The sequence below is a fragment of the Gadus macrocephalus genome, chromosome 2, assembly GCF_031168955.1.
Source record: "Gadus macrocephalus chromosome 2, ASM3116895v1".
In the NCBI taxonomy this organism is placed as follows: domain Eukaryota; kingdom Metazoa; phylum Chordata; class Actinopteri; order Gadiformes; family Gadidae; genus Gadus; species Gadus macrocephalus.
The window spans coordinates 16,639,012-16,654,145 of record NC_082383.1 but is presented as its reverse complement, the minus strand read 5'-3'; the positions used below and the strand labels follow the sequence as shown (position 1 = coordinate 16,654,145).

The 15,134-nt window shown below is 45.7% G+C and overlaps 1 protein-coding gene and 1 long non-coding RNA gene across 2 annotated transcripts in view; both read left to right on the top strand.

Annotated features, from left to right (window-relative positions):
- The window catches only part of LOC132473046 (voltage-dependent T-type calcium channel subunit alpha-1I-like), a 236,334-nt gene extending 230,957 nt beyond the window's left edge, over positions 1-5,377 (top strand). Inside the window, exons 7-8 of the mRNA XM_060072985.1 lie at positions 3,598-3,946; positions 4,719-5,377. Coding sequence (XP_059928968.1) covers positions 3,598-3,946; positions 4,719-4,847 — 478 coding nt within the window. The 3' untranslated portion in view covers positions 4,848-5,377. The remainder of the gene's footprint in view (positions 1-3,597; positions 3,947-4,718) is intronic.
- Positions 5,378-11,774: 6,397 nt separating this feature from the next.
- LOC132451257 (uncharacterized) lies at positions 11,775-13,669 on the top strand. The gene is made up of 3 exons (XR_009524018.1): positions 11,775-12,213; positions 13,082-13,209; positions 13,511-13,669. It is a non-coding gene; the product is annotated as an uncharacterized LOC132451257 (long non-coding RNA).
- Positions 13,670-15,134: the final 1,465 nt, after the last annotated feature.

Sequence of the window (15,134 nt, the reverse complement as noted above, 5' to 3'; positions counted from 1 at the left end):
TTATAAGTGTTTGATATATTGTATTGGTTGCGTTTTCTCAAGAGAGTCTTGTGTAGACCTTCCGATCTTGTTTTAAAGTGTTCCTTTTCCAAACTTTTTATTTCAGCCTCTAGTGTGTCCAGATTTTTCCAATATTATTTTTTAATGTGACTAGAGAAAGATATTATCTGCCCCCTAAGATAGGCCTTAAGCCAGGGGTGCCCAACCTTTTTTGACCCAAGATCTACTTTTCAAGTAGCCAACCTCCCGAGATCTACCAGTCTAGTGTCAACATTGCAAACCTACCTTCAAGCGGGGGGGGGGTGTCTTCTCAACAATAATCAATATTATCTTCCTCCCACTCAGGGTGAAAATGGTAGGTCTTAACTCGTTTCCCCTCAGCCATGCCAACGTTTAGGACTGCGTAACTACTGTTGACGGCGTTCAACTACTGTTGACAGCGCATGCGCTACCGCGCGTATATGTCCCGCGCAAGTTATTTTTTATTTGTATTTTTTTCTTCACCCTTCGCGGTCGACTTGGGATCTATCGGCGGTCTGGTAGACCGCGATCGACTGGTTGGGCACCCCTGCCTTAAGCGACTCCCAGAGTAAGGAAGGAGAAGGGGCGGTCTCAGAGTTTGTCTCTAAAAATTGTTTAATTTGGGAAGTAATGAATTTATCAAAATCTGGGTTGTGTAACAGAACAGGATTAATTCTCCATCTGTAAAATTTCTGAGATTTATCTCTTGGAAGGATTGTCAAGGAGATAGGGGCATGGTCAGACATAACACGAGGAAGATATTCACAACTACTTATTCTGTGGACCATTGCCATGGGTATAATAAGGTAATCTATTCTGGTAAAAGAGTTATGTACAGGAGAAAAAAATGAGTATTCCCTATTTTTGGGGTGTGCAAATCTCCAGATTTCACATAGTCCCAGTTCCTTGATCGAGGAGTTGATAATTGTCCTTGATCTACATTTAGCTGGATTTTTATCAGACGAGCGGCCCATCTTGGGGTCAGGTTAAAGTCCCCCCCAATAATTATATCACCTTCCACATCGCTGAGTTTTAAGAATAAAGACTGGAAAAAATTAACATCGTCATAATTTGGGGCGTAAATATTAACAAGTGTGATGTCATCCGAATGTACTTTACCCTTAACTAATATGAATCTTCCCCCTGGGTCACGTTCTACTTTTTCTGATATAAAGGGAAAGTGTTTATTAATTAGGATGCAGACACCCCTAGAGCTAGTATTGAAGGAGCTAAAAAAAATCTGGCCTCCCCAAATCTTACCCAGCTTCTCATGTTCCTTAACATCCAAATTAGTTTCTTGCAGAAAACACAGATCCGTCTTGTTTCTCTTTAAGTAAGTAAGTATTTGTTTCCTCTTCACTGGGCTATGCATGCCATTTATGTTCCATGATATGAAGCGACAGGTATTCATAGACATCGATATTGAGTAAATTCCCTAACCCCTCCACAGGAATAGTGGAGCAAAGACAACCTGGACTGGCGGAGAGTGCCTCCATCATTGAGTATGGGTTCGATTGTACTGCACCAAAACAAGAGTTCAATTAGGAAAGAAAATCAAGCATACAAAAAGACTAAAAGATAAGAAAATCAGCCCTCTTCCCACCCACCCTCCCCTTCCGCCCCTCCCACCCCCCTTTCCCGAACTATGGGAGCAGGAAAAAACCCTAAAGAACACAACGTGCGCGAGCTTGCACTTCACAGTACAAAATAAGCGCATCGATAGGTAGTAACGTGACAGTAACCCCTATTTTATGAGCACTGAATAAGGAGCAGAAAAACAGGGCACACAGGAATATAGTGTACTTAAGATGACCGCATTTCCAAAAGCCCTTCTTCCAGAGATAGATAAACAAAACCTTTTTTTTTTTTTTTTTTTTTAAATGCCAATAGTTTAGACGTAGGCTACATTCAACAGCGGATAAACAAGCTTAAAAAAAATGTCTGTTTCAGATAGGCTATTCTATATTGAAAGCGATCGTACATAGGCCTATGTCTTGTCATTTATAGCCTACATAATAACTTAAAACAAATCCAACACACACGTAACTCACCCACATGCCGCTGGTGTCAAATGGAGAAAAAAGGAAGGAGGGAAATCGTATAATGAATAAGGTAGGCTAACAATAATAGTGAAGCATGTGCAAATATTTCTCCTTCACGCGAGAGGAAAGGAGAATCATAGTGCCTGGTCATCACAGCCTTATCCATTATCGAAACAAGTCCAAAATCCTTCGGTCTCCACATACAGGGGCAAAAACAGGTGGGCGAATCTGCATGAAGCCGTAACGTTGCCCCCGGCTGCACATCCCAACGAGATTCCGGAGTCGGGCACAAACGTGATGTAGTCTCCAAACAGTCCACTTAAAACAAATCCCTTGACGTCTTTGTTCAGTTTGTCACGGGCAGGCTTTCGGCGAATGTATGGGCTTCAACTGGGTCTGTGTAACTAGTTTCTTTACCGGCATGTTTCAGCAGCAGGCGGGCAGGATACACCAGCCGGTAGTCCACTTTCTTCTCCCGCAGAATTTTTTTTGTGTCATCAAACCTCCGTCTTTTCTGTTGGAGATCAAATGAGTAGTCGGGATAGAGCCGGATGATGTTGTTTTCATGTCGCAGGGTGCCCAGCTGACGAGCCCGAGCCAAAGCCCGTTCCTTATCCTGGTAGCGAAGGAATTGCATTATTATGACTCGGGGCGGTTGACCTGGCTTTGGTCTTGCCGCTCCAGCGCGGTGAGCGCACTGGAGCTCAATCCCATTGGGAAAGTTGACGGGCCCCAAAGTGTTAAGCAGAAGAATTCCCACAAATTTGGTGGGGCTGTTACCTTCCAAACCCTCTGGTAAACCCGTCAGACGGAGATTGCATCTCCGGGAGCGATTTTCCATGTCGTCCACTTTTAATTTGGGATCGCTCACCATGTGCTCGGCCTGAGAGAGGCGCCTTGACAAGTTATCCACGTCGTTATCAATTCTGTTCAGGCCGCCTTCAAAGTCGTCTTGTTTCTTTTCGATGAGTGATGTTTTTTGTTGCAAAGTTTTTAGAGTGGAATTTAGATCTTCAAGCTTGCTGGTTATCATTTTGTTCCCTTCGCTGATAGCTGCCATCAGTTTGGCGGAGCTGTATTCCCGTTCAGCACCTTCTTGCTGGTTAGCCATGACCGGAGACGCAGGTTTTTGGCTAGCAGCTACGGGCGTGGAAACACAAAGCCGTTCCTTTGATGGTTTCTTCTTAGGTGACATATGTGGAGGATAAGGTTCCGGTCCCGTTACTCTTAGAATGCAGTTCATGCTATTATTTCAAACTTTCAGTGCGTTACAAATCAGATATTTAATCTATGGTTACGGAGCCGTCCTTTCCACGTCCGCTCTCTAGCTTGCCATCACGTAACCGATCTCAACCTTACTTTTCAACCCTCCCTTAAGGTTCAGTCTACCTGGAAGCAGGCTGGCCCTGCCGGGCCCCTACTCCTCCTACCACTGACCCTCCTCTCCTCCTCCCCTCAGCTCCCACGGGCTGGCCCTGCCGGGCCCCTACTCCTCCTCCCACTGACCCTCCTTTCCTCCTCCTCTTCTCCCCAGCTCCCCGGGGCTGGCCCTGCCGGGCCCCTACTACTCCCCTGATGAGGATGACGAGCGGCCCTTCATCTGCTCACTGGCCGCTGATAACGGCATCATGTCGTGCGGCGACGTGCCGGCGCGGCGGGAGGGTGGGCGGACCTGCTGCCTGGACCGGGAGGACGCTCTCCACCGCCAGAGCCTGGGGCTGGAGCCCGAGGGCCTGGGGCCCAACGGCAGCGGCCCCGGGGCTGGGGGCCTCTGCGTCAACTGGAACCAGTACTACACCCGCTGCCACACTGGGAGCGGAAACCCCCACAAGGGGGCCATCAACTTCGACAACATCGTCTACGCCTGGATCGTCATATTTCAGGTGGGGTCGGGTGGGGGTGGGGAGAGGGGTGGGGGGGTGGGGGTGGGAGAGGGGTACTGGGGTGGGGGTGGGAGAGGGTTGGTGGGGTGGGGTGGGGGAAAGGAGAGAAAGTTGGAGATAGGGGGTGGGGGTGGGGATGAGGAGAGAGGTGGGGGAGAGGAGAGGGGTGGGGATATATCTATATATATATATCTTTATCTACATAATTTGTTTTTCGATCCCCGGCCATCTCTTACATCAAGTGTAAGGCAACATCTGAGAAGGCTTATCTTCTCAGATATGCAGCTGATATCGGATATATCAATAAAATACAAAACAATATATAATATACACATTATACCCTGGGGTGAATAACAAAATGAAGAAGGCCTCTTAACAACGATGTAACACATCCTGAAGCCTATTAACCTTCTAACCTACTTACCTACCTACCTAATAACCTACTAATCGACTAACTGACTAACCGACTAACCTACTAAGCTTCTAACCAACCAACCTACTAACCTTCTAACCGACTAACTGACTAACTGACTAACCGACTTACCGACTAAGTGACTAACCTTCTAACCAACTAACCTACTAACCTTCTCACCAACTAACCTACTAACCTTCTCACCTACTAACTTACTGCATCCTACTAACCTTCTAACCGACTAACCTTCTTACCTACTAAGCTACTGACCAACTAATTGTTATGCAGCCTACTAACCTACTAACCCTTCTGTGTGGTCTCCCACTGAGACAAGGGCTCACGGTGTCCCTGTGTCCCCAGGTCATCACTCTGGAGGGATGGGTGGAGATCATGTACTACGTCATGGACGCCCACTCCTTCTACAACTTCATCTACTTCATCTTCCTCATCATCGTGAGTAAAGCTTTAATACCCCCCCTTACATCGTAGGGGCCACCTTGTTGGAGTCCCAGCCGGGACTAACTCTCCCTGAGACGCCCTGACCGCAGCCTTGTGGAGGAGATGTCCTCCACACTCCACACAGGTGACCCTGATACTTCCTCAGAGGTAGAGGGGGAATTATGAATCACTGGCCTCTCCCAGAGATACTCCAGCCAGCAGGTTGTACTTTGAAAGGCCGTCCGGGGGTGCGTTTCCTAAAACAGTCAGGACGTTAGCATTTTGCTGACTTATTACTAAGCCCAGTTGTACTATACAGCAGCCGAACTACGAGTGTTCGGCTACGATTCCAAAAATCTCATAGCAACATAGCAATACGTAGCTGACCTCGTTGATTAGCTGCGTACTTATCAGCTAATACTGTACAAAGTGAACAGATGTTTTCTGAAGGCGCAGTTTGGAGTTGCTCTGAGGCTTTCAATCATTCACAGTTGGAAGCCTCACAAACTTTGATATTTAGACTACATGCTTGTTATACAGTTGTGACTAATATTCGCCAACTAGATCGTGTATAGTCTACCTATCCTTTGTACCAACATTAGAAATTGTAATTGTTTGTTTGGAATGACACTGGCGAATTCATCAGCATAGGCACTATCTATGCAATTCAATATAGTTGCTGCAAACGGTAGATACGTTTATGGAAAAATAATTCAAACAATCAATTTGGTGAGAAATTAGGATATGGATATGGATAAGTAAATAAATAATTTTTCTCCCAATTTGTGTACAAGAGTTAATTGGCTGAGTGGTTAGAGCACTCACCCTGAAACGTACAGGTTGGGTTTTTTTTGCCACCGGTACAAGCCCTGCCAGATGCGTCTTGTTTCCTCAGTTCTAATGATGGATTTTTGATGTTTGGAGTTTGTCGATCTCTTTACAGTACCTAGGCTGTATATTTCCCTCCTACAATATTTTGATAGTCTATTTATTTTGACTTCTTGTGTTGCGCTGCAGTGGATGCATGTTTCTTGATACTTTTTTATTTTATTTTAAATTGTAGGCTATCAATGAATTCACTTCTCTCAAACCCACTGCCCAGAATCTTATCACATATGTATAACTAATAGGGTTGTTAAAGAAAATATTTGTGAGCCATTAAATCTCCAGTGATGTTCCAAACCCTAACATTTGGAGGCGCTACTGCACTAACTCGGAATTCTTATTGTGTAAAAAATAAAAAGAAGACTGATATCGGTCATGTGACCATGAATATCCAGGAAGAATGTGGCCTAATATGGACCTACAACAGCCCTAGAGCTGTTGTAAATAATTTGCCTTTTTACAATGTGGGTAATAAGGACTCAGCCAGACCATGTTGTTGGGAAACAATCAGGGAGCCTTACCTTGCTAGTACAATGGAGTTTAATAACTTCCTCCATACTATGAGCTTACTATGTAGTTGAAATGGTTTTGGGGAACACTTATTAACTGTTGAGTCCCTAAGGGGTATGTTGCTAAGGAAGGTAGCAACTATGCTTTCGGGAAACGAACCCTGGGTCAGAACGTTTCTTTAGTGTTGGCCTGTGTTACCATTCACTCTTCTCCAATCCCCCGGTGTTGCCAGATATGAAACAAATTGGATGACAAACCAAGCGGTCTGCAGCCATGGTAGCGAGCAAACTAACTGGATCAACATAGATCAGGGGTTTTCAATTTCATTGAATGTGAGCCTCCCCTTGGAAAAGGTAAGGAGGACCAAGCCCCCCCCCCCCCCCCCCCCAACCTACCCCACACAGGTATTTTGTGTTCCTGGAATGATGTTTCAAAAACAACTGATAGCCCAATAGGCCTACATGTTTTTTTTAATTGTATTTCTTTTAACAAAGTACATACACAAAAAAGGGCCATGTCAGAGGCTACTTTTATTGAAACATCACGAACAGAGGGCCTATGCCTACTTTTAAAATTGAACTGTCATTGCAAATTCATAAACGATCGTTTTCAACAGCAGACAACTTAACAGACGCCAGTGTCAAACTGAACTCGCGTCAACACGAGACGTCAACTGAAATAATAATAATAATAATAATAAAGATATCCTGAATTTAACAGACGTCAACACATTCCATATTCCGATTTAGGCCTACTTTTAGGCTAATTATACACTTGTCGCTATTCTCAATGCGAACAGTGCGGGCGCTCCTTTGATGCGCACAGCTGTTCAATGCGAGGTTGCACAGAAGAAAGAAACAGCCTCAAGTCATCCTGTACTTGTAGCCTTGACCGGTATTTGTTTTTGATCAGGGTCAGAGCGGAAAACCCACATTCACATAGGTAAGTGGAGGTGAAGGGGATCAGGACTCTCATGGCTTTGGCGGACACATGGGGAAACTCGCTCTCGATACTCAACCAGAATTGCGTAATCGGCATTTCCACCAGTCTCTGTTTCAAGTCCACATTTGAGCTGAGCTCGACAAGAGCCCCCTCCTCGTGTATGCTCAGATCATCTCGGACTGTGGGTGGGAAGGAGAAGGGGTTCCGGACCCATTGGTTTCCCAGTGGCTCCTCTCCAAAATACTCTCCGAACTGGTCACGCAGCCCGCTCAGATACGCGCTGATGACCGGTTTCACAGAGCTGAGCGGCTGCGCTGTCTTCTCCAGCGTATCCTCCAATGTCGGGAACATTTCAACAGAGCCCCTTCCAATACGGGCACACCACACATCCAGCTTCTTCATGAAGCCAGACACTTGGTCGTGTGCCGTATACACATTGCACTCTTTGCCCTGGAGAGAAGTATTCAGGGTGTTGATCCGCTCGAAAATGTCAGACAGATAAGCCAACAGCGCGAGCCAGTTCATGTCTTCCAGATGTTTTGCGAGTGGGGAGTTTATCTCGGTGAGGAAGAGGAAGGCTTCTTCTCGCAACTCGCAGAGCCTGGTGAGGACTTTACCCCGAGAGAGCCACCTCACCTCGGAATGCAGGAGCAATTGCTTGAATTGAGCGCCCATTTCATCGCACATGATTCTAAACATGCGTGCGTTTAAGGCACGTGATTTAATTATGTTCACAATTTTCACTGCCTCATCCAGAACCGCACGCTGCTAAAGCCTGGCGATGAATGATGCAGTGTCTCCAGACAGCGGCCGGGGCAACGGTCTGCACTTGTTTCACAAGACCACTGTGACGGCCGGTCATGGCCCTTGCTCCATCCGTGCATATGCCACAACACCAGCTCCACTCAAGGCCTTCGGCCTGGTAAAAATCATTCAGAGCCTTGAAAAGTTCATCTGCTGTTGTGCGGGCAGGGAGGGGAATGCAAAACAAAAAATCCTCGCGCACATTTAGCTCTTCAATAAACCTGACGTACACCATCAATTGAGCGCAGTGTGCAACGTCAGTGGACTCATCCAGTTGAATGGCGTGTATGGGGCTTTTGCGAACACTGTTCACCACCTGTTCTTTGACATCGTAAGCCATGTCGGATATTCGTCGCTGGATGGTGTTGTCAGATACTGGGATCGTGTCAAGTTTAGCTGCAGCTGCTTCTCCCAGCATCACTGAACACATTTCTCTAGCTGCAGGGAGCAGATATGTTTCTCCATCAGTATGGGGCTTGCCTGCCTTCGCTATACGGAGAGCAGCTCGATAAGATGCCTCAGTTGCCTTGACGTTAGTGGTGCAAAACGAACGAATTACTGCTTTTTGTGACCGCAATTCATCACGTTTCCTCTCAAAAAACTCCAGTGGCTTGTTAACTAAAGTCGTGTGCTTTGTTTCCATATGACGGCGCAGTTTGCATGGCCGCATACTATCGTTAGCCAAAACCTCTTTGCACACCACACATTGTGGCAGAGGTGCGCTCTCGGAACCCGACCATGTAAACCCTATTTTTAAGTAATCGGGATCATATTTCCTATGTTTTTTTGTGGGCTCCTCCCTTTCTGCTGACTTCGGTGGTTGTATCAGAAAGCGATGCATTTTTCAATGGGCCAACTTGTTCACACACGCAAGCACGAACAATGAGTTAACTGCTATTGTAACTGCTAACTGCTAATATTTCTTCGCTTGTTTCGCGCCTCCCCTGCGACTCTTTGGCGCCCCCCAGGGGAGGCGCGCCTCACCTATTGAAAACCACTGACATAGATAGTTCATCGATTGGTCCCAACATGTATCTTAGTAAATGCACGCTGCCACACACACACACACACATGGATACATATAAAATGTACACATGTGTGCCATCACACGCACACAGGCACGCACCATGGCTGGGCAAGGAAAAAGTTAGAGAGTGGATGTTTGTGAGTGTGAGTGTGTGTGTGTGTGCAGTGGCGGACTCAGGGGCAGGGGGGGCGACCGCCCCCCATCGTGGCTCAATGGTTGAAAAAGCGCGCTAAAGTGCCCTTCAAGAGTGTCGAAAACGAGAGGAAAGGCCTTATTGGCTGCCCTTTTCACGTGCAAAACATGATTAGGTGCCCTCTAGGGTGCTCCTTCATACAATAAATTATGATGATGTGCCCTCTAGAACAAGAAAATTCAATGACGTGCCTTAATGAGTGCCATTATAGTCCCCTTCTGCCTGCCTGGTGCCCTTTTAGTGCCCCCTTTAGTACCCTGATAGTGCCCTTCTGCCCATCTGGAGCCCTTCTAGTGCCCTGATAGTCCCCTTCTGCCCATCTGGTGCCCTTCTAGTACCCTGATAGTGACCTTCTGCCCGTCTGGTCCTTCTAGTGCACTTCCAGTGCCCTTCTAGTGCCCTTCTAGTACCCTGATAGTGCCCTTCTGCCCGTCTGGTCCTTCTAGTGCCCTTCTAGTGCCCTTCTAGTACCCTGATAGTGCCCTTCTGCCCGTCTGGTCCTTCTAGTGCCCTTCCAGTGCCCTTCCAATGCCCTTCTAGTGCCCTTCTAGTTCCCTGATAGTGCCCTTCTGCTCTTCTGGTCCTTATAGTGCCCTAGTGCTCTTCTGCCCGTCTGGTGCCCTTCTAGTGCCCTTCTGCCCGTCTGGTGCCCCCATGGTTGAAAAAGTGTGCTAAAGTGCCCTCTATGGTTGTGAAAATGAGAGAAACTGCCTTATTGGCTGCCCTTTACACGTGAACAACATTTAATGAGTGCCCTAGGTTGCCCCTGATGATGATGATGTGCCCTCTGGAGCAAGAATATGGCAAACCGAAAAAAACATGTTGTGGTTAGCTATTGAGGTACAGACGTTCCTCTCTTTGGTAGCTGACGAACGGGGAATGTGAGGCTTTGCTTTCATGTGGCGTCGCCATGACAAATAGGTACATCGAGTGGTACTTAAATCTCCACTGGATAACGAAGCAAAAAGCGGATTAAGAGTATGCCAGTACCAATAGTGGAAAAGCGCAATTAGATGCCAAGTTAGAAAAACGTAATATTTTCAGTTTGCATAATCCGTTTAAAATGTATGTAAATTTTTTGAGCGTTCAAGATCATTCAAGTGTAGGTCATTTCATGCAAGAGAGACGATAATGGTCAGCTATCACCTCAACATGAAGGAAAACTTCCTTAAATTTTTCCGTAGCTGGCTGTCAGCGGTCAAAGACTGTATGGTAGCGGCACATTGAATTTTCTCCAGTCTAATTTTTACTTAAATGTTAGTAAAGATGAAAGCAGTAAGGCATCCTCCTTTCTTTGGCTAAAATGTGAAAGTGCACAATGATGTGAACAACTCATTTTGGTGTTTATAAAGTCGCTAGAATAAGGGGAAACAGTGTCTTTGAAGCAAAACAATTTCTGGGGGAGGACACCCAGACCCCCCGTTTAAATTATGAGCCCAACTATTCTTTTAAGTGCTACATGGAGATGTAACAAGTGCCCCGAATGGGACCTTCAAGGCAGTGCTTGCTAAGGTTAGGGGATAGGACCTTAAAGGCAGCGCTGCCTTTAAGGCTCCGTTGGGGGAACAAAACACCATCAAGATAGAAAAGCCACTGTGTCCGCTGGTGGGGCCCCATGTTGTCCAGAATGTGCCCTTTTTATTTTTTCGCCCCTGCCCTTCAAACACTCTGAGTCCGCCACTGTGTGTGTGTGTGTGTGTGTGTGCACATGTCAGGGTGAAATTTACTGTGTTTAGGCTAAGCCTACCTGCATATATGTGGGAAATGCTGCATGTTTGAATCAGACGACAGATAAAATATTTGCCAGCTCATTATCCTGAACAGCGAACAAAGAGATACTGGATCCAGTCCAGTCGGTTATTAAAATAGATTCAGCCTGCAGCCGATGTCTCGGTGTTTAACTCACCCCGCGGCCAAACACCTCCACCACACCGAGCAGGTTCCCCACAGGGCTTAAACATTTCCTCTTCAACCTCCACTCTATGAAACCAGAGCCAACACGGAGCAAAGCTTCTGACCCACACAGAGCATCGTCTCCCCACCACCCTCCCTCTGAGCTTCGGATGCAGTAACCACGGGCAACGCCGTCTCCGTTGTAATTCTTAATCCTCTCCGTGGCTCTCGATGCCTCCTCAGCGCAGAGGACCAAGACTGAGGAGTCAGAGAGGAGTAAGAGGGCTGATGAGTCAGAGAGGAGTCAGAGGGCTGAGGAGTGGGAGGACTGAGGAGTCAGAGAGGAGTCAGAGGGCTGATGAGTCAGAGAGGAGTCAGAGGGCTGAGGAGTCAGAGAGGAGTTAGAGGGCTGAGGAGTCAGACGAGTCAGAGGGCTGATGAGTCAGAAGAGTCAGAGAGGAGTCAGAGGGCGGAGGAGTCAGAGAGGAGTCGGAGGGCTGAGGAGTCAGCCCGGTGTGCGAGGAGTCAGGAGTCACTGATCCTGTACTCGTCGATACCTGGGATGTTGTAAAAACTGTTACTATATGCATATCATGTTTCATACACAGAAGGATAGTGGAATACTTTATCATCAAAGAACATAATCAATATCATATCAGGGTTATCTAATGACCTGTGGCCAGTGCCACAGGTCATTTGATAACCCTCATTATGTTATTGATTATGAAATTGATTATGATATTGAGTAGTGATTCCAAAACGTTATGTCTCCTGTTCCCCAGAGCCTCTCAGTGTGCTGAAGTACCCCTTCATCATCAGCACCTTCATAATCAACACCCTCATCATTAACTCCTTCATCATCATCCCCCTCATCATCAACCCCTTCATCATCAACCCCTTTATCACCAACCCCTTCATCATCACCTTCATCATCAACCCCCTCAACATCAACTCCTTCATCATCAACCCCCTTATCATCAACCCCTTCATCATCAACCCCTTCATCAGCTCGTGGAAATTTTCTCAACTGAAAGTTGTCCTGAGGGCAGAAACGTTTTTCATGGTTCAATCTGACAACCAATCGCAAGACAGGAGAGAATTATGGAGACTCAACAATGGAACGAGCCACCATTTGAATCCACCGTCATTAAGTTTGGAGCAAGGTGAGCAATTTTCTGTGAAATGGAGCATAGTATGTGCAGCTATGTGTGATAGTATGTGCAGCTATGTGTGATTACATGTGTGCTAGTTTCAATGTGTGATACATGTTAAGATAGCTTAGCACATTTTCTGTGAAATGGAGCATAGTATGTGTAGCTATGTGTGATTGTGTGCTAGCTTAAATGTGTGATACATGTTAAGATATTTGATCACATGTGTGCTAGCTTAAATGTGTGATGCATATTAAGATAGCTGAGCACATTTTCTATGAAATGGAGCATAGTATGTGCAGCTATGTGTGATCACATATTTTCTATGAAATAGAGCATAGTATGTGCAGCTATGTGTGATTACATTTGTGCTAGCTTAAATGTGTGATACATGTTAAGATAGTGGAGCACATGTGTGCTAGCTTACATGTGTGATACATGTTAAGATAGCTAGACTGCTAGTAAAGCTAATTAAGCTTTACTGTACTTATCTTAAAAAACAATTGTTATTTAGGGTTAGGGTAACCCTAGGCTAACCCTAACCCTAATCATTATTTGTCTGGGGGCAGTTTAGTCTCTTCTGGTCCCAGGGCTGAAGTAACATTCTCCTGCCCTCAGGGCTGAGTGGCCTCAATCATTATTTGTCTGGGGGCAGTTTAGTCTCTTCTGGTCCCAGAGCTGAAGTAACATTCTCCTGCCCTCAGGGCTGAGTGGCCTAAATCATTATTTGTATGGGGGCGTTTTAGTCTCTTCTGGTCCTAGGGCTGAAGTAACATTCTCCTGGTCCCAGGGCTGAGTGGCCTAAATCATTATTTGACTGGGGGCAGACATACATTTTAATACTTCAATTTTAAAAAGACAGATTTGCCATTTTTTGCAGAGGAATGTGTTATGCTGGCTGATATCGGCTACATGGCCTGCAGATACCTCCCAGTTAGCCGAATCGCCAAGGAATCTTTAGAGGAGAATGTGGAAAAAAATGAAGCCATACTTCAGATCAGAGATGAGGTTTGTGTACCAAGAGAGGATGAGGCAACTTCCCCAGTGCACAAAAGCAATGCACTGTTTGGTAATTCTCACACATTCCTTCTCTTTCCCTCTTTTGATTCTTCTTTCGGCTAACATCTTAAACCATCTCATGTACTCCTCTCATATACATTATGAAAATATAGCTTAAATACTAATAATATAATCACTTTTTGTAGTTTTCTCTGCTTTATTTAAACTCTTCGACTGAAAAGAAGCTTCATAATTCACAAGGCTCCACTCTCTATCAAAATTCCCCCCTAACATACTATAACATTTGCAGAAGGACTCTGGAGCACCTCTTCAAGAAGATGAAGTCTAACTGGGCCGAATTTAACCTTGCCACTCATGGCCTTGGCCCATATGTGCTCGAGACAACGTGTGTGCTCATCGACTCATGTCTGGCTGAGAAATTGAAGTTGTTCAAAATTGATAAATGAAGTGAGATTTATTGTACACATTTAGAATTATGTCTGTTCATTAATACAGTCTGTTTATTACATTTAATCATATTCTTTGTATCCTTCTCTCACAGGAAAAAAAAAAACACCACTTGCTCTTTTCAATAACCAAGGAAAGACACCACCACTGGTTTATATAAATAAAGCTGTGTGTTCTTCCTTTTTTTAGTTGGACACATTGTCCGTTGTTGCTATTTGCTATACACATGCATAAAGTTTCAGTTTTATGACAATTCAAAATCTCCCATGAAGACTCATTCACCGATAAACACGAATAAAGATTTATTTTGAATGATAACATAAGCGAGAATATTTTACATGATAAGTCTTTGGCGTAAGCCCCGTCAAGGATCTAGGACGACGTGTGGAATCGACATATCCTGCAAGGACTAGCAGGGCCGGAGCCTTCCCCTGGACTGGTAGACTGGGGCAGACCTGGTGGTGGTGGGGTGGAAGGGGGAGCATTGAATGAAATACCTTGCCATTCACCTGCCCTCTGACAACATCAGTCTGGATCAAATGTAGCCCTGGGACCAGAAGAGACTAAACTGCCCGACGCCACAAATCTCTCCTGTCTTGCGATTGGTTGTCAGATTGAACCAATCAAAAACGTTTCTACCCTCAGGACAACTTTGAGTTAAGAAAATTCCCACGAACCCTTCATCATCACCTTCATCATCAACCCCCTCATTATCAACTCCATCATCAACCACTCATCAGCAACCCCTTCATCATCACCCCCTTCATCATCAACCCCCTCATCATCAACTCCATCAACCCCCTCATCAACTCCGTCATCATCAACCACTCATCATCAACCCCTTCATCATCACCCCCATCATCATCACCTTCATCATCAACCCCCTCATCATCAACCCCTTCATCACCAACCCCTTTATCTTCAACCCCCTCATCACCAACCCATTAATCTTCAACCCCCTCATCATCAACCCCTTCAACATCAACCCCTTCCTCATCAACCCCTTCATCATCAATCCCTTCATCATCAACACCTTCATCATCAACCCCCTAATCATCAACCCTTCCTCACCAACCCCTTCATAATCAACCCCCTCATCATCAACCCCTTCAACAACAACCCCTTCATCATCATCACCTTCCTCATCAACCCCTTCATCATCATCCCTTCATCATCAACCCCTTCATCAGCATCACCTTCATCATCAACCCCCTCATCATCAACTCCATCAACCCCCTCATCATCAATTCCATCATCATCAACCACTCATCATTCTCCCCTTCATCATCAACCCCTTCATCATCACCCTTTTCATCATCACCTTCATCATCAACCCCCTCATCATCAACTCCATCAACCCCCTCATCATCAACTCCATCATCATCAACCACTCATCATTCTCCCCTTCATCATCAACCCCTTCATCATCACCCTTTTCATCAATCCCTTCATCCTCAACCCCTTCA